This window comes from Acomys russatus, chromosome 11, assembly GCF_903995435.1.
Source record: "Acomys russatus chromosome 11, mAcoRus1.1, whole genome shotgun sequence".
Classification (NCBI taxonomy): Eukaryota; Metazoa; Chordata; class Mammalia; order Rodentia; family Muridae; genus Acomys; species Acomys russatus.
The window spans coordinates 61,943,984-61,968,365 of NC_067147.1; the positions used below are offsets into that span (position 1 = coordinate 61,943,984).

Sequence of the window (24,382 nt, forward strand, 5' to 3'; positions counted from 1 at the left end):
TAGGCACCAGATCTTGGGTTGGTGACAGACAGTACAGGATCCCCAAGGTTCCTGCTGTGTGTCAGTGAGTCAGTATCCCTCCAAAAGGAGGGACCAGGGTCAGTTCTGAGTGGCAAGTGTGAGATAAGAGGACACCTTAACTTGGCTTCAGGGGGACCCACCACAGCAAAGGTCACGTCTGAACAGAGACACTGAGGGTAAGCCAGCTCAGTTATTGGAAGGGGAACACAGTCCTTCGGTGGGAAGGACGCAATCCACACGGATCCTGTCACACATGTCAAGGCCACACTCCACCCTCACGGCCCACGTGGCTGCAGCTGGCAGCAGACACAGCAGGCGTCTAGGTGGATCCACAGAGACAGCAGAATCCCAGCCGCAGCATCTTGTCTGAGAAGCCTCCCAGGAGGGCCGCTCAGTCCCGAGGGCGGTTGACCATGACTTCACCCAGGGCCTCTAACACCTCTCGCTTGTAGTCGTCGAAGTCTCCATCAATTTGACTGACACTCTGCTCCTCCACCACCCACAACTGGCAGTTGGTTTCTGTGATGAGCCGGGCATCATGGCTGACAACGATCACAGCTTTGGAGAAAGACGGTCAGAACAGATGAGGAAAGGGCAGTGGAAAAGGGCAGTGCACACTCGGGCTCCTCTGCTCGGAGCACTTACCCCCCTTGTACTCATTGACGGCCTCCCCCAGGGCATCAATAGACTCTATGTCCAAGTTATTGGTCGGTTCATCCTGTGGAGAAGGAGGAGTCCCATGGCAGCACCTGCACTTGCGGCTCTTACTTCAAACCCTCCTCCCATGACTGCCCACTCACCAGGATGAGGACATCAGGCTCCCGACAGGCCAGCTCTGCAAACACAACTCGGGCTTTCTGCCCTCCTGCACCAAAGGAAAGGGACTGAGACACCAGCTGTCTTGCAGGAGGCTTGTAGGATGTGCCTGGCACATGGAGGCTTCCCCCCACCCCCCGACCCCAGCACTGCCTCCTTCCTTCCGCCTTCTGGGAGAGCAGATGAGGCCACCTCCTTAGCACCCCAGAGCAGCAGTACCAGACAGTTTGCAGATCTGGATGGTGTGGGCGTGGCTCTCCAGGCCAAAGCGGCCCAAGCACTTCCGGGCGTCCTGGTAGGGCAGGTTGAAGCTCCGCTGCAGGTACTCAGTTGGCGTCTCCTCCATGTGCAGCTGCTCTGCGTACTGCTGGTTAAAGAAGCCAATTTTCTGCCCAAGAGGAGAGCATGGTGTCAGTGCAGATCCTGCTTCCTACCTGACTCCCGCGCCCCAGTTCCCAAAGCCAGCTCACCAGCCGATGGTTCTTTCTCATTTCCCCGTTGGTCTGCAAGGAAACAGCAAATGTAAGGGAGCGAAGGGGAAAAGGATGGTGACGCCACAGCTCAGTTTTTGGTTTTATTCGTGTTTCGAGACAGGTTTTTTCTGTGTAGCTCTAGCTGTGCTAGACTCACTCTGTAGACCAGGCTGGCCTCAAACTCACAGCAATGCCCTGGCTCTGGCTCCCAAGTGTGTTGGGATTAAAGGCGTGCACCACCCTTTAGGCACAACTGGCCTAAATTTTCTTAAGAGAAATATCAGAGTTGGGTTTGGAAAACATGAATGTAAGAAAGAGAAAATGGGTGCAAAAGAGGAGGGTGCAGGCAGAGACACCAGCTTTCCTATGGTGGCTAGAGTGAAGCTGGCAGGGTGGCACCGGCTACTTAACAGGCTAAGGAGGGAGGATGGCAAATCTGAGGCCACTCTGGGTAATTCAGCAAGGCCCCACCTTAGAAACAAGACTGATGATACAGCATGTTAAAAGGCCCAACCCCCAGTACAACAAACAACAGCAACAGTCTACACTGTGTGTGAGGATGCCGCCTCAGCAACACTGCAGAGCAGCAACGGGAAGAGCGGAGACTTTCTAAGCTGCTGGCAACACACACCTTTGTGACAGATGAGCAGGAAAGTACTGTCATTCTGTCTCTGCTTTCCCCCTGCAGCCTACACACTTCTAATCCGTCTACAAGGACACCCGCCCCACCCCGTCCCCTCCAGCTTTAGAACTCACCGGGGTCAGCTTGCCAGTCAGCAGCAGCAGCAGTGTGCTCTTCCCCACACCATTGGGGCCCACAATACAGACTGCAAGGAGACGACAGGTGATCAGACCAACAGTGTGGGTCCACACCCCAAGCCACCACGACCAACTAACTCACTGCGTGAGTCCATGTCGATGCCAAAATCCAGGTTCTTAAAGAGTGGCTTCTGCCCCTCATAGCCGAACGTCACACCTGAGAAAAAGCAGCCATTTATAACTTTCCCAGGCACCCCAAATGCCTGGCCTCAGCAGAGTGTAGGGGTGCACAGGGGTCCTGTCCACTGGCAGCAGCATGTTACCGTGCAGCCCTAGCACAGGCGGGCTGAGAGGCGGCGGGTCCGGGAAGGTGAAGCGGACGGTGTATTCCTTGGGTCTCTTCAGCAGCTCCGGGGGCTCCTGGGACTCTTCATCCTGGTTTTTCCGCCGGCACTTCTGCTGCTTTCGAGTCAACACTTCCTTCGTTTGTTTTTCCTGGGTGAGGAAAGAAGGAAGCCTTTCACATGCTGCCCGGGCCACAGGCCCCAGCTGCCTCCCCGAGAAGGCTGCGCACACACCGCCTGCTTGGTGGACTTGCCCCCAGCCTTGAGCTCCTTCAGCCTCTTCTCCTGCTTCTCGTACTGCTTCAGCAGCTCCTTCTGCTTCTGCTGGTACATCTTCTTGAAGGCCACTGGGCGGGCACGGCAGAGCCACGCGTGAGGACCAGCACGCCCGGCCTGCGCGCGCTCCACCTGGGGTCCGCGGAGGGCACGCTTACTGTAATTGCCCCTGTAGTAGTGGAGCCGCTGGCGAGGGCACGCTTACTGTAATTGCCCCTGTAGTAGTGGAGCCGCTGGGGAGGGCACGCTTACTGTAATTGCCCCTGTAGTAGTGGAGCCGCTGGGGAGGGCACGCTTACTGTAATTGCCCCTGTAGTAGCGGGGCCGCTGGGGAGGGCACGCTTACTGTAATTGCCCCTGTAGTAGCGGGGCCGCTGGGGAGGGCACGCTTACTGTAATTGCCCCTGTAGTAGCGGGGCCGCTGGGGAGGGCACGCTTACTGTAATTGCCCCTGTAGTAGCGGGGCCGCTGGGGAGGGCACGCTTACTGTAATTGCCCCTGTAGTAGTGGGGCCGCTGGGGAGGGCACGCTTACTGTAATTGCCCCTGTAGTAGTGGAGCCGCTGGGCGTCCAGGTGAATGATATCGGTGCAGACATCGTCCAGAAAGCCCTGGTCATGGGAGACGATCAGCAGTGTCTTCCTCCAGCCTTGAAGGTAGCTGCAGGTTAGAGGGGAGTGCAAGCATCGTCACGGGGTGGGGCCGGGGACAAAAGCCGAACGAACAGCAGGGACACAGAGGTGAGAGCACGGGCAGCGCACTTGTTGAGCCAGATGACGGCGTTGAGGTCCAGGTGGTTCGTAGGTTCATCCAGCATCAGCAGCGTGGGCTCCATGAACAGCGCCCTAAGGAGAGTGGGTGCAGGTCAGGACCAGAGTGGAGGGTGGCCCAGCTCACAGCGCAGTGCAGCGCGGGAACCTCACAGCTGCTTACTAAGTAGGCCTTAAAGAGCTGAGGGCAGAGGCGGAACCCACCTGGCCAGGGACACGCGCATCCGCCACCCCCCGGAGAACTTCTGTGTGGGCCGGTTCTGCATCTCAGGGTCGAAGCCCAAGCCAGCCAGGATCCGCCTCGCCTTGGCCTCTGCAGCCGCTGCCCCAGTAGCCCGCAGTTCCTCATACACCTGGGAGGAGGGAGCAGAGGACACATGCCCAAGGGTCCGAGGCCCCTCACGGCCTGACCTCGCATCCCCACGCCGACCCCTCTACCTTCTCCAGCTTCTCGGCAGCAGCGTCGTCCCCCTTCTCCAGCCGCCCCTGAAGCCGCCTCTCCTCCTCTAGCAACTGCAGTCGCTTGGTGTCTGCGCGAAGAACAGCTTGCACGGCTGGTGTTTCATCAGCCACAACCTCTGCAGGAAGGGGACGTCAGGACGTCAGTGCCAGCCCTGTCCGCACTTGGCTTGCACTCCCACCCCTGTGGCCCCAGCCTCACCCTGCTCACACAGCAGCACATCGATGTTCGGGGGGATGCTCAGGGCGCGGTTGGCGATGTGCTTCAGGAGGGTGGTCTTGCCTTTGCTGGAGAAGAAACCATGAGACCCGGCCACGCGGAGCCACCCTCCTTTCCCTTCTGTCCCGTCTGCTCACCCATTGGGTCCCACCAGCCCATAGCGGCGGCCTGCTACAATGTACAGGTCAGCATTGACAAACAGCTCCTTGCCGTGGGCCGAGATGCTGAACTTCTCCAACTGCAGCCAAGAGCACAGAGGAAGCCAGGACAGACACACACAAACGTGCCCATGAGACATCTCCTGCTTTCTCAGTGGGCAGCCTTCCCACCTCCTCCCTCCACACACAGGGTCTGTGAGGGCAGCCTTCCCACCTCCTCCTCCTCCCTCCACACACAGGGTCAGTGGGGCAGCCTTCCCACCTCCTCCCTCCACACACAGGGTCAGTGGGGCAGCCTTCCCACCTCCTCCCTCCACACACAGGGTCAGTGGGGCAGCCTTCCCACCTCCTCCCTCCACACACAGGGTCTGTGAGGGCAGCCTTCCCACCTCCTCCCTCCACACACAGGGTCTGTGGGGCAGCCTTCCCACCTCCTCCCTCCACACACAGGGTCTGTGGGGCAGCCTTCCCACCTCCTCCCTCCACACACGGGGTCTGTGGGGCAGCCTTCCCACCTCCTCCCTCCACACACAGGGTCTGTGACGGCAGCCTTCCCACCTCCTCCCTCCACACACGGGGTCTGTGGGGCAGCCTTCCCACCTCCTCCCTCCACACACAGGGTCTGTGACGGCAGCCTTCCCACCTCCTCCCTCCACACACGGGGTCTGTGGGGCAGCCTTCCCACCTCCTCCCTCCACACACGGGGTCTGTGGGGCAGCCTTCCCACCTCCTCCCTCCACACACAGGGTCTGTGACGGCAGCCTTCCCACCTCCTCCCTCCACACACAGGGTCAGTGGGGCAGCCTTCCCACCTCCTCCCTCCACACACAGGGTCAGTGGGGCAGCCTTCCCACCTCCTCCCTCCACACACAGGGTCAGTGGGGCAGCCTTCCCACCTCCTCCCTCCACACACAGGGTCAGTGGGGCAGCCTTCCCACCTCCTCCCTCCACACACAGGGTCTGTGGGGCAGCCTTCCCACCTCCTCCCTCCACACACAGGGTCAGTGGGGCAGCCTTCCCACCTCCTCCCTCCACACACAGGGTCTGTGAGGGCAGCCTTCCCACCTCCTCCTCCTCCCTCCACACACGGGGTCTGTTACTTCCACAGGCTGTTCTGTCACCTTGCTCAAGCTAGCAGAACCCTTTTTATTTAGTCAGTCGCCCCTTCCCATGCCTTCCAGGTTGCAGCCTGGACGCAAAGCGAGGGCAGGCCCCTGCTGAAGCAGTGCATGGGGCGGGGCCCCGACTGACCTTGATGTCAGACGCGTTCTCTAGCATTGCCTGGCGGGAGGACACCTCTGCCTGGGACACGGAGAAGTCACTTTCTGCAGCACTAGCAGCTTTTAAGGACTCCACCTGGCGCTCATAGTCCATCTGAGAAGGAGGGAAAGAATGTCTGATGTCACCACACAGCAGCTCCACGCTGCACGCTGACGGACAGTCCTTCCTTCTGTCCACTGCTCTACAGCAAGCAGCCCCCCAGTGCGCTCCCCACACCCTGGACTTACAAACCCCCAGAAACCACAGGCTGACCTGTTTCTTTAGCTTCTTCTTTTCCTTTTTGCTGAGGTGAGCATACGGGTCACTTGCCTTCACCCCATCCTCTTTCTCTTCTGTCTCCTCCCCTGAGCCCTGGGAGATCAAACGGCAATAAGGAAACAAAAGCAACAGCAAGAACAAGGACGAAGGACTTTTTTAAACTTTGGTTTTTCGGGACAGGGTTTCTCTGTGTAGACATGGCTGTCCTGGACTCGCTCTGTAGACCAGGCTGGCCTTGAACTCACAGCGGTAGAATGAGAAATCTTGTCTTGAAAAACCAAACCAACCAAACAAATACAAACAAACAAAGAAACAAACAAAATAAAGGTTATATTTGTGCCATGTATGCCACTAGGGCAGGGAACTGTCTTTTCCACCCAATCTGAAGATGGCTTATCCCAAGTGACTCTTTCATATTTATGCCGATCTCAGTCTCAGGCATCAGGGGCCACTGGTATGAAATGTGTGCTAACTGACGAAAGGAAAAGCCTGTCACCGAAGACAATCCCAGGATGGTAACTGGGGGTGGAGCAAATGAGTTTCGGTTGTGAAAGAGCGCACAAAAGACGGTGTAGTGTGTAGTCTGAGGAAGTCAGCAAGGTCTAAGGCTAGAAAGGCTTGAGGGACAGAAAGGCTTGCACACAGTGGCAAGTCCGACCAGGAGCATGCACCGTAAGATGCACTCTGGATCACGAGACTGCACAGAGAGAAGCGAGATCACCAGTCAGCTCCAGACCGTCTCCTTTTTCATCCCCACGGGGAGTCCAGCCTGGGGCCAAACCTGACCCGATGCCTGACTTCACGTGACTCGTGACATAAAATGCTATAGTTTCCAAGAGTTATAAAAATGACATAGAGAGATATAGCTAAAAATTACATCGCTGCCCCCCCCCCTTTTTTTTTTTGGTTTTACGAGACAGGGTTTCTCTGTGTAGCCTTGGCTGTCCTGGACTCACTTTGTAGACCAGGCTGGCCTCGAACTCACAGTGATACACCTGCCTCTGCCTCCCGAGTGCTGGGATTAAAAGCGTGTGCCGCCATTGCCCGGCACTTTTTTTATTTTTTTAAGACAGGGTCTTTCTTCTCTTAGTCCTAGAACTCACTATGCAGACCAGGCTGGCCTCAAACTCAAAAGATCGCCTTCATCTACCTCCCAAGTGCTGGGATTAAAGGCGTGCGCCACCACACCAGCATCAGGCACCAGCGCCTCCTTGTACAAAGTCCTGCTCTGGTCATCGACAGACTCCACCCCTGACACCCTAGCACACATAGCAGGACAGACAGACACCCCCCCCCCCCACCTGCTCCGTCTTCTCGGCTTTCCCTCTGTCCGTCCCTTGCTTGGGAGGCTCCTCCCCTCTGGTCCTTCCTTCATCATCTTCCCCTTCAGTGTCCAGAGCAGCACATTTATTTTGAGGCTGACAAGAGAAGACAGGCCAATGACTCACGACACCGAGCAGGGCTGCCAGCCCCACCTGCAGCCGTTCGCTCACCTTAGCCTTCCCTTTTGACTTCTCCTCCTTTCCCTTTTTGCTCGTGAGCCCAGGCAGCTCCTCAGATACAGCCTGTAGGAGACACACAGAGATGGCTTTGCTATTCTGTCACTTAACAGTATTTCTAGAGAGGCTGTTATGGCCGGGCGTGGTGGCGCATGCCTTTAATCCCAGCACTCGGGAGGCAGAGGCAGGCGGATCCCTTTGAGTTCGAGGCCAGCCTGGTCTACAAAGTGAGTCCAGGACAGCCAAGGCTACACAGAGAAACCCTGTCTTGGTGGGGGGTGGGGGTGGGGGGGGTGGTAGGGGCGAGGTGGGTGTGAGATTTGAGAGCTTGTTATGGTCCATAGGGCTGCCAGGGAGACACAAGACCCAGAAAGTCCACTCAAGACGGGACAAGAGACCAGTGCTGTCGGGGCCACCAGGGGACAGAGCAGCAGAGCGAGCAACAAAAGTTTCAGCAAGGATGTGGTCACACCAGATGCTAAGATCCACGGCAGCGTCTCCAGGGGAAGAGCATGGCTGAGGGCCTTTGTATAGACTCTGAGTCTCTGGCATGCCTGTGAGGAGGCGCCAAGTGCTGGGGCCACCGCTTTACCTTGTTTATGCGATTCTTCTCTGGCTTGGCGGGCTTGGAAGCGTGTTTCTCTTCTTCCTCTTCCTCCTCACTCATATCCTGAGTCAAGGCTTCAAAAACATTCCTACCCTACAGGAAAAGGCCCCAGAAGTCAGTGGCGTGGCTGTGTTTGCCCTCAGGGGTCTTTGCTTACCAACTGACAACTCACCTTGGCCCTCTTCCCTCCTCGGGGCACTGGGGCAGGCACTGAAATGACAAGGGGGAGAGAGAGTGGTCAAGAAAACTGCAATGTTGCAGGGCAGTGGTGGCGCACACCTTTAATCCCAGCAATCGGGAGACAGAGGCAGGTGGATCTCTGTGAGTTCAAGGCCAGCATGGCACAGATGAAGTTCCAGGACAGCCAAGGCTGCACAGAAAAACCTGTCTCAAAAAAAGGAAGAAAGAAAGAAAAAAAAAAAAAAAAAAGAAAGAAAGAAAGATCCCAATGTCTGGCTCCCCCACTGACCAACTCAGAGGCCTTGCAACATGTGAGCCCGTACTCCCCACCGTCCATGGACTACAGACGCCCCTTGGTTTTCTTACCCTCGTCTTCCTCATCACTGACGGGCACGGACAGCTGCTTAAGACGCTCCCTGAGCTCCTTCTCCTCCTCATCGTCATCGTCCACATCCTTCTTCCGACGGCCTTTGCGGGCGTCTCGCTTTTTCTTTTGTTGCTGAAACAAGTGTGAGAGTGAAGCTGAGGTCCCACCAGCTGAGGATCTGCTGCCGAGGGGCCATGCTGCCCTGCCTTTGGGGCCCAGCGTGGATACCTGCTGCTGTTGCTGCTGCTGCTGCTGCTGCTGCTGCTGCTCCTTCTGTAGTTTCTTCTCTTCCCCAGCTTGTTTATCTTCTCCTGCCAGCTCCTCAAAGAACTAGACAGGGATAAAATACAGGCCAGTCAGCCACGTGCATGCAGCCTTCCACAGCCCCCTCTAGTCCACGGATACCTCTCAACCTCTAGAACTGGAAGAAAGCAGCATTTACTTTTTTTGATTTTCTTTTCTTTTTTGCTTTCCCAAGACAGAGTTTCTGTGTAGCCCTGGCTGACCTGGAACTTGCTCTGTAGACCAGGCTAGCCTTGAACTCGGAGATCTGCCTGCCCCTGCCTCCTGACTGAGTGCCCACCCCCAGTGCTTGGCTCTTTATCTTTGAGAACTTTATACAGGCCGTGCGTCCCCTGCCCTAAGTAAGAGAACTACCCACCCAGAGTCCCTCCTGGTCCCAAGGCCCAGTTATACTGCCTGGGAACACGCAGTCACTTCTGTTCCTGCAAACTTATTTTCTCACCGTCTTTTTGGTCTTCTTGTCCTTTTTGCCTTTCTTCACCACTTTGTCTGGAAGGTTAAACAGACATCACAACATCACCAGTGCCCACGGCCCCAGCTTCCTGCAGAGATCCAGTTGGCTCCACCAGGAAGAACTACTCTTTTTGGGTTTCGAGACAGGGTTTCTCTGTGTAGCTCTGGCTGTCCTGGACTCACTTTGTAGACCAGGCTGGCCTCGAACTCACAGCGATCTGCCTGTCTCTGTCTGCTGAGTGCTGGGATTAAAGGGGTGCGGCACCCCGCCTGGCTCGTAAGAACTATTCTCTTTTTTGTTTTTCTGAGACAGGGCTTCTCCGTGTAGCCTTGGCTAGCCTAGACTCGCTTTGTAGATGAGGCTGGCCTCCAACTCACAGAGATCCACCTGCCTCTGCCTCCCAAGTGCTGGGATTAAAGGTATGCGCCACCACGCCCGGCCAGGTACCTATTTATTAACCAGAATCTTGGTGTCAGTAAATGCAAGCAGCTAATAACGTAACTCTGGTGCTGGTAGAAGGCAGGTCTTTACAGAGCAAAGGCCCTCGACTTCCTCAAAGGGGAGAAAGGCAGGTCTGGCAGGAAGGAGGAAGCTCTTAGGACCAGGTGCAGTTACAGTGCTATGTGCAGCCCATGTGGAAAGAGACTATAAATAAGACCATCTATGGCCACAGCTGAGACGCCGATGGGACAAGGTCAGGCTGTAGGGAGGGCTCTGCAGTCAGGCCAGGAACAGTAAGTGCGTGGGTATGATCAAGTCTTGTGCGCACTTCCGAGTGGAGCAAGGACAGGAGGGAACAAGAGTAGTGGGGACCTGATGAGAGACGCATGCTGTGTGCTAAGGCTGTGGGCCACAGTGATTATCTGTGATGAGCACCCCGGCCTATGTCCCAAGTGCTGAGCATGACAGTATAAAGGGCAGCTGGTCATTTATCCTGTGCAGTCCTCATTCTGTCCACGGGTGTCCCTCAAGGTAGAGGTCCACTCTCCCATTCCCAGAGGCAGAGAGATCCTTCATGGCCAGGCCCACCAGCATGTCTTCTAAACGGCCACGCTCGCTTACTGTGGAACAGCAGCGGCTCTCGGCTGTCTGCCATGGCCTTCCTGCTTTCCTTCTGTATTTTATGAACATGAGTGCTCCATTTGCATGTCTGTCTGTCTGCATGACAGAAGAGGGCACCAGATCTCATTATAGATGGTTGTGAGACACAACGTGCTTGCTGGGAATTGAACTCTGAACTTCTGGAAGAGAAGACAGTGCTCTTAACCACTGAGCCATCTCCCTAGCCCCCATGATATTCATATATACATATATATATATGTAAAATATTATGTGTATGGGTGTTTTATCTGCATGTGTCCTTACCACATATGTGTCTGGTGCCCAAGGGTGCCAGGAGAGGCCCTCAGACTCTTTAGGATTAGAGTCACACCTGGTTGTGAGCTACCACTTAGCTATGAGGTTTGAAGCAGCCCCACAGCAAGTGTTCTTAGATCAGAACTCCTTGTGTTCCATAGTCTGTATTTAGAAAAGTCGTACTAAATATTTACTTTGCCAAAACAAAACCCTGGCACAAATAAAAGACAATCCTGAGCCAGGCGTGGTGGTGCACGCCTTTAATCCCAGCACTCGGGAGGCAGAGGCAGGTGGATCGCTGTGAGTTCGAGGCCAGCCTGATCTACAAAGTGAGTCCAGGATGGCCAAGGCTACACAGAGAAACCCTGTCTCGAAAAAAAAAAAAAAAGACAATTCTTTACTTTAGAGTCTCAGAGCCTAACGGAGCCCCAACCTAGGCTGTAGACTCCACCCCTCCCAGCTCCTCAGATATTCGAGCACCAGGCATACAAGCATATATCCGTCTCTGCTTCATCTGTCCTCACCCAGAACAGCTTTCATATCTGAGCCTGGTACTCACTAGGTGATAGAGTGACGGCCTAGAAGGGCATGGAAGCTTCACAAGTCAGCCAGTCCACTAGCTCAATCTTAAGGACGGGAGGGAGGGCCCACACAAGAACACGAGACAGTTAGCTCATTTGAAAACACCTGTGCATCACTGCACACGACAATTACTAAAACTAGCACACTCACCACACACTTCCTCCTCCAAAGCTGTGTGTGGTGCTGGATCTAGACCTCACACACACTAACCAGCCACATCCTCAGTCCTCTATTTTCACTATTTTGAGGCGGTCTTACTAAGATGCGCAGGCTGGCTCTGAACTTGTGCTCCCTCCTGCTTTGGCTCCCACTTATTCGGAATCACATGCCTGAGCCCCAGGTCTGATTCATTCATGACAGGGTTCCTCGTGTGGCCCTGGCTGTCCTGGAGCTCACTCTGTAGACCAGGCTGGCTTTAAACTCATCAGAGAGTCACTTGCCTCCGCCTTCTGAAGGCTAGAATTAAAGGTGTGAGCCTTCACACCTGACGTCATACCTCCATCCTTTAACTTCCTTCTGTCACATGCCACAATCTGCCTGACTGCAGGTCAGCTGACCACAGCTATGTTGCCCTGCTCACCTTCCAATCTCCTTTAGCACTTTCCTGAACTTCAAGGCAAAAGAAAACACCTTAACATTTACCACACCTGGTCCACACCCGTAACCCAGACAACAGGGAGGTAGGAGAAGTGAGTGTGAACTGTGCCTGGGTAGCTGTGAAGGAGAAGCGAGTGTGAACTGTGCCTGGGCAGCCGAGGAGGAGAAGCGAGTGTGAAGCGTGCCTGGGCAGCCGAGGAGGAGGAGAAGCGAGTGTGAAGCGTGCCTGGGCAGCTGAGGAGGAGGAGAAGCGAGTGTGAACTGTGCCTGGGCAGCCGAGGAGGAGGAGAAGCGAGTGTGAACCGTGCCTGGGCAGCCGAGGAGGAGAAGGGAGTGTGAAGCGTGCCTGGGCAGCCGAGGAGGAGGAGAAGCGAGTGTGAACTGTGCCTGGGCAGCTGAGGAGGAGGAGAAGCGAGTGTGAACCGTGCCTGGGCAGCCGAGGAGGAGAAGCGAGTGTGAAGCGTGCCTGGGCAGCTGAGGAGGAGGAGAAGCGAGTGTGAAGCGTGCCTGGGCAGCTGAGGAGGAGGAGAAGTGAGTGTGAACCGTGCCTGGGCAGCTGAGGAGGAGGAGAAGGGAGTGTGAAGCGTGCCTGAGCAGCCGAGGAGGAGGAGAAGCGAGTGTGAACTGTGCCTGGGCAGCCGAGGAGGAGGAGAAGCGAGTGTGAAGCGTGCCTGGGCAGCCGAGGAGGAGGAGAAGCGAGTGTGAGGCGTGCCTGGGCAGCCGAGGAGGAGGAGAAGCGAGTGTGAGGCGTGCCTGGGCAGCTGAGGAGGAGAAGGGAGTGTGAAGCGTGCCTGGGCAGCTGAGGAGGAGGAGAAGCGAGTGTGAACTGTGCCTGGGCAGCCGAGGAGGAGGAGAAGCGAGTGTGAACCGTGCCTGGGCAGCCGAGGAGGAGAAGCGAGTGTGAACTGTGCCTGGGCAGCTGAGGAGGAGGAGAAGCGAGTGTGAACTGTGCCTGGGCAGCCGAGGAGGAGGAGAAGCGAGTGTGAACCGTGCCTGGGCAGCCGAGGAGGAGAAGCGAGTGTGAAGCGTGCCTGGGCAGCTGAGGAGGAGGAGAAGCGAGTGTGAACTGTGCCTGGGCAGCCGAGGAGGAGGAGAAGCGAGTGTGAACCGTGCCTGGGCAGCTGAGGAGGAGGAGAAGCGAGTGTGAGGCGTGCCTGGGCAGCCGAGGAGGAGGAGAAGCGAGTGTGAGGCGTGCCTGGGCAGCCGAGGAGGAGGAGAAGCGAGTGTGAGGCGTGCCTGGGCAGCCGAGGAGGAGGAGAAGCGAGTGTGAGGCGTGCCTGGGCAGCCGAGGAGGAGGAGAAGCGAGTGTGAACTGTGCCTGGGCAGCTGAGGAGGAGGAGAAGCGAGTGTGAACCGTGCCTGGGCAGCCGAGGAGGAGAAGCGAGTGTGAAGCGTGTCTGAGCAGCCGAGGAGGAGGAGAAGTGAGTGTGAACTGTGCCTGGGCAGCTGAGGAGGAGAAGCGAGTGTGAAGCGTGCCTGGGCAGCTGAGGAGGAGGAGAAGTGAGTGTGAACTGTGCCTGGGCAGCTGAGGAGGAGGAGAAGCGAGTGTGAAGCGTGCCTGGGCAGCTGAGGAGGAGGAGAAGCGAGTGTGAACTGTGCCTGGGCAGCTGAGGAGGAGGAGAAGCGAGTGTGAAGCGTGCCTGGGCAGCTGAGGAGGAGGAGAAGTGAGTGTGAACTGTGCCTGGGCAGCTGAGGAGGAGGAGAAGCGAGTGTGAAGCGTGCCTGGACAGCCGAGGAGGAGGAGAAGCGAGTGTGAACCGCTCCTGGGCAGCTGAGGGTGAGTCTGTAGTGACCAGCTCGAAGCCATTCTTTACCTTACAGCTGGGCATCACGACTCAAGGCCAACATGTCAAGGCTCAGGCTGGAAGAAGACATGTCAAGGCCATCCCTGACTACACGTGAGTTCAAGGCCGGCCTGGGCTACATTAAAACCCTCTAAGCTGTGACTCTTATGTTTAGACATCCCCAGACAGCTTATTATACACCTGCAAACCCTTACACCTGGGACGTGCAGCAGACTGGTCTGGACGGCACGCTTTCCTGTTTTGATGCCACCATGCCCATCCCCAAATGTCACTTTATCTTAACACTTCAAACAAGCACACAACCCTGAGTCTGCTCTCTAGGACTTCAGCCGCCTCCAATCACTCATGCATGTCTTCATTTCTAGTCTTCTCTCGCACTAGAGACAGTTGGCAACGCGCCCTTGCCATCTCCATCTCAGCCTCTGCAATGACTGGGCTGGAGAGGCGGCTCAGGGGGTAAAGGCATCTGTTACACAGGCCCAGGGCCCCAAGTTCTATCCCCTCAACCACGTAAAGTCGGGAGGAAGGAAGACTACAAAGTTGTCCGCTGACTTCCTGAACACGCTTGACACAGGGGCTGGGGAGACCACCTGCTGCGCCCCATAGGACCCAGGTTTGATTCCCAGCATCCTTAGGGTGGCTCACAACCACCTCGTAACTCCCGTTTCAGGGGCTCAGATGCCCCTTTCTGACAAGGCATGCACATGGGACACAGTTCAGCAGGGCCCAGTGGCCTCTTCTGGCCTCCAAAGGTGCTGCACACATAGAGAACACTGGCAAAGCACTCATACACATGAAATAAACATGTTAATAAAAAAACATGTTAATATTCTTTTTTTTTAAGATTTATTTATTATTATGTATACAGTGTTCTGTCTGCATGTACACCTGAAGGCCAGAAGAGGGCATCAGATCACATTACAGATGGTTGTGAGCCATCATGTGGTTGCTGGGAATTGAACCCAGGACCTCTGGAGGAGCAGTCAGTGCCCTTAACCTCTGAGCCATCTCTCCAGCCCAAAAATGTTAATAATCTTAAATAGTTAATATTTAACCAGCTACATATGGTGGTGCACAAATGTAACACCAACATTCAGTTGGCAGGGGGAATCTCTATGAGTTCTGTGCCAGACTGATCCACACAGTGAGTTCTAGACCAGTCAGGCTACACAGTGAGATCTTGCCTCAAACAACAAACAACTTTTAATTAAAAATATTTTTTCAAGCACTGCTACCAACCAACTCTTCCTTCCTGTATTCTTCCTTTACTGCACCTTGATTAGTGAGCGTGGAACCCTTCAGTCTGTCTGATCAGTCCCCTGGCTCGGGTCAGACAGTGACGCTTCAGTCTACTTTGACCCAAGGCCACTCTCCACCTTCACTGTAAACATAATAAGCTGATCACAAGAGATTCGGCAGCCGAGGCTACACAGCCTATTTGGGGGGGGGGGGGGTGTAAAGATATTCAGACCAGCTCTGGCGACTTAAGATTTGGTCTCAAGCCGGGCGTGGTGGCACACGCCTTTATTCCCAGCACTTGAGAGGCAGAGGCAGGAGGATCTTTGTATCTTAGAGGACAGCTTGGTCTACTTGTCTTTTTTTTTTTTTTCCCCCCTTAGGTAGGGATTCTCTATTTAACAGCTCACATAATGCTAGGATTAAAGGCGTGCGCCCCGCTGACACCTTGGCTTAAAAAAAAAGTTTGTCTCAACTAAATCAAATGCTTGTGAAGTTACTGCAGCCTTACGTGTCTACTCTATCTCCCCACTGAAGTGGCTTCCAGCCTTACCCGGACACAAAGCCAACACTCGGGGCAATCCGGTCGGATCGGACCGAGCCTCGCGAAAGGGCCCGCGAAGGAGTGGTTCTCTCTGGGAGGCAGGTGGAATTCGGAGCTCCCCACAGGACTCGCGGCCCGCTCGCTCCCCGCCGCAGGGGTCCTCCCTCCCTCGCTCAGAGCCATACGCTCCTCCCGGGGCTCCAGGACGCCACCGGGCACGCGGCCTCTGACCCGGCGCACATGCGCAGGACCCACGCTGCCCGGCGGCCGCCGCCGGCCCCGCCGCTCCCACCTCCTCCCCGCTCACCCGCGGCGCCCGTGCCCTCGCTGTCCCCGATCCACTCGGGCTCGGGCGGCTGCTGCTTGGGACCCTTCGGCATCGCGGCGGCAGTTACGAGTCCTCTGGAGGTGCCGGGCGCTGCTTCCGCTTCCGGCGGCGTGGGGCCGCCAATGGGCGGGCTGTTTGTGGACACCGCCCCGCCCCGCGGGTCTGGCGCTCAGACGCCGTGGGCCAGGGGGCGTGGCGGTGACGCAGCCTCGGGGGCGTGGCTACGCTCGTCACAGCCTCGCCGGGAGTGGACCGCGCGTTCCGACAGTTCCCACGCCTGAGCATCTGTGCGGCGGCGACGCGGTGACACTCAAGGAACGACAGGGTAATTTCTGGGCAGGAAGAAGTAGTTGAGGCGTCTTTTATCTCACGGTGTCACCTTGCCTGGCCTGGAACTCGCTGTGTAGACTAGGCTGACCTCCAGCCCGGAGATCAGTCTGCCTTTGGCTCTGGAGTGGTGAGTTTAAAGTGTCTCGCCACACCCTGCTCCCAATCTTTTTTTGATGTTGCTGAGCCAGGGTCTCACTATGTAGTCCTCGGCTGGCCTGAAATGGACAATGTAGACCAGGCTTTCCTGGAACTCCTAGAGTTCCGCCTGCTCTGGGAGAGCTGGGATTACAGGTCTGCACTTCTATGCCGGACTGGCCACTCCACTAAAGCTGTACACGTCTTCAGCCATTCCCCACTACTTTCTAACCTTCTTCTTGTTCTTGTTCTTTTTGGTTTTTCGAGACAGGGTCTCTCTGTGTACCCCTAGCTGTCCTGGACTCACTTTGTAGACCAGGCTGGCCTTGAACTCACAGAGATCTGCCTGCCTCTGCCTCCTGAGTGCTGGGAATACAGGCATGTGCCAGGACGCCCAGCTTTAGCCCTCTTCTTTTTAATACCACTGAGGTACAACAGCCTGTCAATTTAGGAAAAAGTAACCTTACTGGTCGTTGGGTGACATGTCGCAGAATACCTAGGTGTAGAGATACAAGCAAGGAACTGTACCCCAACAGCCAGAAACTACTGTACACCAGAACCCTGACTTTTTTGGGTGTAGGTGTGTGATGGCTTTGCTGTTAATTGGCCTACTGTAGTTGCACATAAAATAAAACAAGCAACGAGCATTTGGTGAGTCTTGACATGTATATGGCATTTGTGTTTGGTTTTGGAAGGGGAGATATTTTGAGACAGGACTCAGATGTGGCCATCTCTGCCTCCCAAGAAGCATATGACCTTTAATCCATAATCAAGATGTGCCTGGCTTTTAACTAAAATGAATGTCAGGCCTAGGAGCTTGAAAGAGGTTTTTCCACAACTTGTGGTCAGCTTACATCCTTAGTCTTGCTTTTCTTTTTCCTTATGTAGTCCAGGCTGTCCTCAAGTCCACTAAGTGGCCAAAGATGACAGTGAATTCCCCATTTTCTTGTCTCCACCTCCCTCCTGAGTTTTGAGACCTCAGGCCTGTGTTAATGTGCCTGGTTTATTTACATGGTCTAAGAAGGGAACCTAAGGCAGCTTCCTGCCTGCCACCCGAGCCACACCCCCAGCTCCCAAGATGCTTCTGTCCCAGATGAGAAGCCAGGTCTCATTATAGGTAGACTCACTGGGAACTGAACTCTGGACCTTTGGAAGAACAAATAGTGCTCTTAACCTCTGAGCCATATGTTTCTAAGCCTTTAAAAAAATTACTTTGACATGTTTTGCTTATGTGCACTGCGTACCTGGTGTCCTTGAAGGCAAGAGGGCACCAAATCCCCAGAACTGGAGTTACAGGCAGTTTTAAGTGGCTCTGGTTCTGGTTCTCTGCAAAGTGAATACTTTGGAACAACAGGGCCCAAAGGTTTTCATTTTGACTGATTCTAAACATGCGCTTTTCTCCAACTCCAGTACTCAAACCATCGATGCTTACCTGTGTCATTTTTGTAACTTAAATCTCCATTTCTAGGGCCGGAGGCATGGCTCAATGTTTAAGAGCAGTTGGGTTCTTTTTTGTTTTAATATATTGCCTGGGTGTACGTCTGTGGGTGTCAGATCTTGAGGTTACAGATAGTTGTGAGCTGTCATGTGGGTGCTGGGAATTGAACTCGGGTCCTCTGGAAGAACATCTCTCCAGCCCCTGCACTTGTTGCTCTTTTAGAGGACCAAGGTTCAATTCCCAGCACCCACAAAGTGGCTCACAAGCATCTGTATTGCTAGTCCCAGCGATTCTGGGACCTCTTCTGACCTCCATGGGCAGTAGGCACACACATGGTACACATACACGCAGGAGGCAAAATACTCATAACCATAAAATAATAAATCTAAAATGTTTTTTAAATGTCTGTTTCTAAGTCTGCTCCCCACCTGACTAGACAGGCATGTCTAACCTGTTGACTGTGTGACATGACGTCATCACGAAGTCTGACATCGTCATCAATAAAGTTCATGTGAACTACATGATTTGATTTACAAGGGGAAAATATCACAAAATAAATCTTAAGTGAGCAACTCTTTCTGATTTTGCTTTCAGACCAAATAACAACCTCCTAACACATCTAAGCCCTCCCAGCACTGTTCTCAGTCAGCCACTGACTGCTGCAACTCCTCCCCTGTGCGGCCCTCAAATCACAGCTCTTGCCACTGTGCTCTGCCCACCCCACCCGTTTCTAGAGTGTGACACAGACGCTGCTTCTGATGACCTAAGAGAACACGTATGCTCCCCAGCAGCCTCGCCTGCACCTTCAGAGATGACTAGAAACGAGACAAAAACACGGACATTGAGAAAGGATACAAAGGAATGCACGATTTCCACTGTTTATTACTAATATAAAAAAAGTTACAAAGGGAAAAAAAAAAAGCCATTTTTAGTGCTCCATCAGTTCTCTTGCCCACACCTCCTGACGCATTTCCTCAGGGCCTGTTCAAAACCCAACAACTTCACTGCCGTTTTCACAGAAAACAACCCGTGCCAGGGACGGGAGAGAAGACGTTCAGAGATGACAGACTGTTCAGGTTCCACCCAGACAGGCCAAGGCCAGGTGGAGATTCACAGGATTCAAATGAAAGAGCTGGTGGCCTCACAATGACAGCCTAACTAAAACAGGCCAGGCGGGAGCTGGCTGAGGAGACCCGCCTGAGGGTTTACAAGACATCACTGACCTGTGAGACTCAGAGTGAGCTGACACCAGGAGCGAGGGCACGGCAGGGAGGCAGCCAGAAGCCTCACATTCTCCCAGGTTGGAGGTGGGTGAGGTCCAGGGCACTGAGAGCCTCACAGGATTTGGCAGAAAAACTTACTCTAGTGTTGGAAGTCACAAAAATGCCACGACACTGAGGAAGGGTACAGAGGGATGCACAGTTCCACAAAGCCCAGTGACCATGGCCTTAGCAGTGGGGCTCATGCTACTGACAGAAACTAGGATGTCCAAGAGCAGGGGAGGCTGTTCAGGGAGCAAGTCTGTACCAGTCACTCACACTTGACCCCAAGCCCAGACAACCTGGGGATTTCCTGGCAGCTGCAAACACTGAGGTTTCACACCAAAGGACTTAACACAAGCAGCTAGAGGACAAAGACTGCTCCAGGGGTCGCGGGAACAGGGCTGTACTGGGGACAGGGACAGAAGCACAGGGAACAGCACCAAAGGTTTCCTGTTGAGCAGTCGTTTGGCAGAGGGGAAGACCCAGGAGGCAGTGGAAGGGAGCCAGGTGGGTCCTGAAGAGCCTGGATCAGAGGACACTGTGTGCACCAGTGACAATCACAACTCTGGACCCCAAATGGGGGAGGTGATGACGATGAATGGGGTGGACGTGTCACTGATGGAGGTGATGGAAGAGCCTTCAAGTAGCTCTACAGGACCACAGAGAATGCATGCCCACTAGGTTGGAGGGCTCTTTCCAGCCTGGGGGGGAAGGCACTGTCTCACAGAGGAGGTCCATTGACGCCTGGATGGTAGAAGGCACAAAAGTCTTCGTATCGACAGTGGCCCTTTTTGGAAAAATGTCGGCAGACAGGGCGGTCGGACTTGTCTGTAAATAAGTGAGAGCATTTTAAAACCTAGTAAGAGCTGGGTGAGATGGCTCACACCTGTAATCCTAGCATTCAGAAGGCTCAGGCAGAAAGACTGCCACAAGTTTGAGGTTAGCTTGTCCACACCCTCCCCCACAATCAAAAACAACTCTTCCTTCCCTGCCCTCCCCAAAATCCTAATAAAGAAAATGTAATAGACTGCAGAGAGCCAAGGTTTCCACTACATACTGTTTATAGATATTTTGGGAAGACAGTCTTTCTGAGGGAAGACAAGTGTTCAGGCTACTTGTACCTCCTAAGGCAGCTAAGAGGCTGGTAGTTCAGTGGTGGAGGACTCCTTAACACAGTTAAGACCCTGCATTATTATTTTTTGTTTGTTTTTGTTTTTTGAGACAGGGTTTCTCTGTGTAGCCTTGGCTGTCCTGGACTCCCTTTGTAGACCAGGCTGGCCTCAAACTCACAGTGATCCACCTGCCCCTGCCTCCCATGAACTGGGATTAAAGGTGTGCGCCACCACGCCCAGCCTTGCATTAATTCTTAATGCTGCTGAGAGCCCAAAGGAGAAGATTCCCAGGCATGCTGGCTCACAGGCCACAGCACAAGCATATTACGGGAGGCCTTACCTTCCATCCCCTGGGGGCCGTCCATAGGTGGGCAGGTGCTCCTGACAAGAGACCAGCTTTTGAGCCTTCGTGGATTTCTTGGCTCTTTGTGAAAGCTGTCCCTAAAGGGACCCCCATGGCCTGGCCCAGGAAAAGGAGGTACAGTATTGACACCCCACCAACCACGACCGTACGGGATAGATCTAGGACCAAGGCCTCCCCGGATGTGGCCTCTGCCCCGGGGAGGAGGTGGGAGACTCAGCAGTGGTGGGATCATTGGTCCCTGCGATCCTGGAGGACCCCTGTGAAGAGCTACAGAGAGACAGGAGGGTGATTGGTGGGCAGCTCCACCCTGACGAAGGCCCCACCCACTTACATGCAGACTGACCAGGCAAAGACACAGCTTTCTTAGTGCTTTTTAAACCCATGTGCTGGGAATTGAACCCAGGTGTGTAAGCTAGGCAACTACCCTTACCAAGCTAAATTCGCAGCCTCCAAAAGGCTGTCCTTCCACATGCCCTTTCCTCTCCCAGAGGTAGCCACTACGCTGACTTCTGCCTGGTCTTGAATCCTGACTTCATCAGTCATGAGATTCTTCAAGTTGTCTGGACCAGCAGCTATGGCAGTGCAATATCGTACCACGGGCATCTCAGCTGCTCTATCTGCTCTACTGAGGACAGACCTGTGGGTGTTCTCTGTGTGGCAATCAGCATTTCTTCATGTACTATAACTTCTGTTCAGATTATACGTGGCAGAGGAACTGCTAAGTACAGTGTATGCAAGCTTGATTGTATTAAATAATTTCACATACTCAACAGTGGCTCTGCTCTTTCCAGGCATCACAAGAGTCAGCCTTTCTCACTGATTGTATGAGAAACAAGCTTTTGGGTGTGACTGCCTACATATACACTTGTGTACCACATGCCTGTGGGGTGTCCAGGTGTGTGCTAAGAACGGACCTCAGGGCTTCTCTAATAGCAGCCATGGTGCTCTTAACCATATGGCAATCTCTCCAGCCCCCAAAAATAGATCTTTAAAAACATTTACCTTTTTAAAGATATATTTGTTTATTTTGTATATAGGGTTCTGCCTGCACGTAAGCTAGAAGAGGGCACCGGATCTCATTATAGATAGTTATGAGCCACCGTGTGGTTGCTGGGAATTGAACTCAGGACCTCTGGAAGAGCAGTCATTGCTCTTAACTGCTGAGCCATCTCTCCAGCCCCGAGAAATAGTTTTGTAAAGATATATCTTATTTGCCAGGCGGTGGTGGCACATGCCTTTAATCCCAACACTTGGGAGGCAAAGGCAGGTGGATCTCTGTGAGTTTGAGGCCAGCCTGGTCTACAAAGTGAGTTGAGGACAGCCAAGGCTACACAGAGAAACCCTGTCTCAAAAAAACAAAAACAAAACAAAATAAACAACAACAAAAAAAGATGTATTTTATTTTTGTGTGTGTTGGGGTTATGTGCACAGGTGTCATGGGGCATGTGTGACAGATGACAACTGTGGAATTTGGTTCTTATACTGTGAGCAGCCCAAGGAATTAAGTCAGACTATCAGGCATGGTGGAAAGCACGCTGACCTGCAGAGCCATCTTGTCAGCATAACTCACCTCAGCTATTTTTAAGTATATGGTTCAATACTGTAAGTCCACATGATATGAAACAGAATCCCAGAGCCCTATGCTGCAAAGAGACCCAAACAGAATCCTCTCAACAAGCCCTTTCCTCACCTCTCCAGCAGCCCCAGCAGCCCACTCTATCGCGCCTGTGAACCTGACTTTACACAACATGCATTTGTATGCCCACGTTCTCAGTGCAGTGTGCGCAAGGGTCACCGTGCTCCCTGAGACAAAACTATATTCCACTGAATGTGTATTTTGTTAGCTGACAGCGGCCTGAGCTACACAGCAACAGTCTCAAGGGTAAGAGCATAAGAGCACTGGCTAGTCTTCCAATTCTTCTAAAGGTCCAGAGTTCAATTCCCAGCAACCACATGGTGTCTCACAACCATCTATAATGAGATCTGGTGCCCTCCTCTGGTGTGCAGGTGTACATGCAGGCAGAGCACTGTATACATAAGTAAGAAAATAAATAAATAAATAAATAAATAAAAAGACCACGCTTTCAGTTCTTCCAATTATAAACCCAGACGTGGGACTGCTAACTTCTATGGAAGCTCTGGACTTACTTTCTTAAGCAAGGTTTCTATGTAGCCCAGGCTGGCCTCATAACTGCCACAATTCTCAGCCTTTAAAATTATGGACGCGCTACCATGCTTGGCTTATTTTCAGTTTTCTAGCAACTCTTTTTACTGCTTGCTATAGTAGCTTTACAGCCTCCTGTCTACTTAGCTAACAGCGTTATTTGGTTAACAGAAACATGTATTATCTAAAAGATTTGTTCCTTTACAAATCTTTCCTTTATGATTAGCACAAGTGTGCAGGCTTCCGTATGTCTCTCTGTATGTTACATGTGTGAATGTGGAGGTCAGAGGCTGACAGGGTCTCCCTGAGCCTGGAGCTCACTGATTCATCTCCGTGTGCTGGCTGGCAAGCCCTCGAGTTCTCCTACCTCGGCCTCGTCATCACTGAGCTATGGCCAGTTTTTTACATGGTTGCTAAACCCTCAAGTCAGGCCTTCGTGCTTATTACGGTAGCAAGCCCAGTACCCGGCTCCTCCTCTTCACTTGTCTATCAACAGGGTGACACCGAAATCTCAGCTTTCCTGCGACCGACCTTGACCTTGCGCCTGGTCTGGGTGTTGTTTACACTCTTACCTCCTATGTCAGCCATGAAGGCAATTTATACAGTTTCTCCTCACCTGACTTGGGATCCCGCGGCTTCCCATTAGCCATGGGGGGAGGGCCCAGAAGGCTGGGTGGTCCTAAGAGCAGATGTGAAAACATGGTCATCGGAATGGTGCCAAGGACTGATGACCTCGTTCTCGAGAGTATGCTGTTTAACACTCATTTTTTTTTTAACCAGTCAGGTCAGATATACCCACTCAGCAGTGCCGCTCTCACCCCGTCCATCTGCCCGTCCCTCTGCAGAGTTGTTTGAGAATCCATCAGACGCTAACAGAGGTCTCTAACAGCTCTTTCCTCCTCACAGCGCTGCATCCACCACAAGCCCAGTGATTCCACAGACCCCAATCCCTCACCTTAACTGGTGGCCCATCATAGTATTTTTCTCCTCTCCTTCCCTCGGGGGAGTAGTTCACAGAAGGCTGCACTCTGACCTAACCAGTGGAAGTGTGGTCACAAATTGTCTTCCCGGTCATCACAATCTGTAATATCGCTGCCGCCCCCTCCCCCTCGCCATCCTGCGGCCGGATGTTCAGCCGCCGCCGCCTCCCCTGCCTTCTCCAGAAAGGGTTAGGAGCCAGATTGAGGCTGAGGGTTCAAGCAACCGAACACCTCACTCAAGGTTCCATCACCACCACGCCCCACCCCACCTCCACGCGTGCGCCCGCCCTCCTTCCGTTGGAGCCTCCTCCCCCGCACTGGGTCCCCCGCCTAGCCCCTGGCCCGCTGACAGGCGTGTGCACGCCCTGCATGCACCTCACCAATGGGACGCTCGCCCTCCTCGTCTCCAGGCTCGTTCCGCTCGCACAGCGAAGGATGCTGCTGCTGCTGCTGCGGCGACGGCGGCTGCTGCTGATTCTGCTTCTTTCGTTTCGGCATCGTGGCTGCGGCAATGGCTGCAGCAAAATTTGGAAGGGCAGTGGGGAAGGGGCACACTGGGTTTGCTTCCGCTTCCGGGTGGGCGGTGGGGGGGCCGGGTGACCGAGGCTCCAGCCGCGCCACTTCCGGGGGAGGGAGGCCGCGGATCCTACAAGGTGGCTTGCTCACTCCGCCGCCGCGCGTGGCGACGCTTGGCCACCCCCACCCCGTGGCGCAAGCCTTCTCCCCACGTGGAAAAACAAGCGGCACCGCAGTAGGCCGGGGGCCGCCACTTCCGGCCCCCCGGTTACCGTGGCAACGCCGCAGCCACAACCCCAGCGCTCTCAGACCCCGCTCCCCACGTCCTTGTCGCCCCCATCGCCCGCGTCGTACCCCGACTCGCCCGCGCGGGCACACGTGGCCGGGGG

General features: G+C 54.2%; 2 protein-coding genes across 7 annotated transcripts; both read right to left on the reverse strand.

The window, feature by feature from the left end:
- Positions 1-373: 373 nt before the first annotated feature.
- On the reverse strand, positions 374-15,811 carry Abcf1 (ATP binding cassette subfamily F member 1). Its single transcript, XM_051153643.1, has 25 exons — positions 15,672-15,811; positions 9,233-9,279; positions 8,716-8,817; positions 8,487-8,610; positions 8,113-8,150; positions 7,926-8,033; positions 7,328-7,399; positions 7,121-7,252; positions 5,829-5,927; positions 5,547-5,669; positions 4,275-4,375; positions 4,120-4,205; positions 3,897-4,036; positions 3,663-3,811; positions 3,450-3,533; positions 3,224-3,348; positions 2,648-2,760; positions 2,393-2,564; positions 2,212-2,286; positions 2,067-2,137; positions 1,308-1,340; positions 1,057-1,225; positions 822-886; positions 667-739; positions 374-579 (listed from the first exon to the last, which is right to left on the reverse strand). Exons 1-25 carry the CDS (start codon positions 15,742-15,744, stop codon positions 413-415), a joined length of 2,541 nt encoding a protein of 846 aa, XP_051009600.1. The 5' UTR covers positions 15,745-15,811; the 3' UTR covers positions 374-412.
- Positions 15,812-18,463: 2,652 nt separating this feature from the next.
- Prr3 (proline rich 3) lies at positions 18,464-24,059 on the reverse strand. 6 transcript variants are annotated; one of them, XM_051153640.1, is made up of 5 exons: positions 23,858-24,005; positions 23,453-23,530; positions 23,114-23,176; positions 20,310-20,429; positions 18,464-19,685 (listed from the first exon to the last, which is right to left on the reverse strand). In XM_051153640.1, the coding sequence occupies exons 3-5, from the start codon at positions 23,145-23,147 to the stop codon at positions 19,579-19,581; spliced, it is 261 nt and encodes an 86-aa protein (XP_051009597.1). In that variant the 5' UTR covers positions 23,148-23,176; positions 23,453-23,530; positions 23,858-24,005; the 3' UTR covers positions 18,464-19,578. The 6 variants fall into 6 exon arrangements, with proteins under 6 accessions (XP_051009597.1, XP_051009593.1, XP_051009594.1 ...); XM_051153636.1 differs by having other exon boundaries at positions 20,310-20,600; XM_051153637.1 differs by having other exon boundaries at positions 20,310-20,600; positions 23,853-23,973.
- Positions 24,060-24,382: the final 323 nt, after the last annotated feature.

Coding starts and splice junctions, on each gene's coding strand:
- Abcf1 (XM_051153643.1), bottom strand. CDS start 15,744: ATGCCGAAGGGTCCCAAGCAGCAGCCGCCCGAGCCCGAGTGGATCGGG. Junction 8,151..8,486: donor CAGTGATGAGGAAGACGAGG/GTAAGAAAACCA, acceptor TTGTCATTTCAG/TGCCTGCCCCAGTGCCCCGA. Junction 1,226..1,307: donor TGAGAAAGAACCATCGGCTG/GTGAGCTGGCTT, acceptor CCTCTTGGGCAG/AAAATTGGCTTCTTTAACCA.
- Prr3 (XM_051153635.1), bottom strand. CDS start 23,975: ATGCCGAAACGAAAGAAGCAGAATCAGCAGCAGCCGCCGTCGCCGCAG. Junction 23,177..23,857: donor GGAGGGCGAGCGTCCCATTG/GTGAGGTGCATG, acceptor ATCTGCTCTTAG/GACCACCCAGCCTTCTGGGC. Junction 19,686..20,309: donor CGGCCCCCAGGGGATGGAAG/GTAAGGCCTCCC, acceptor ACTTATTTACAG/ACAAGTCCGACCGCCCTGTC.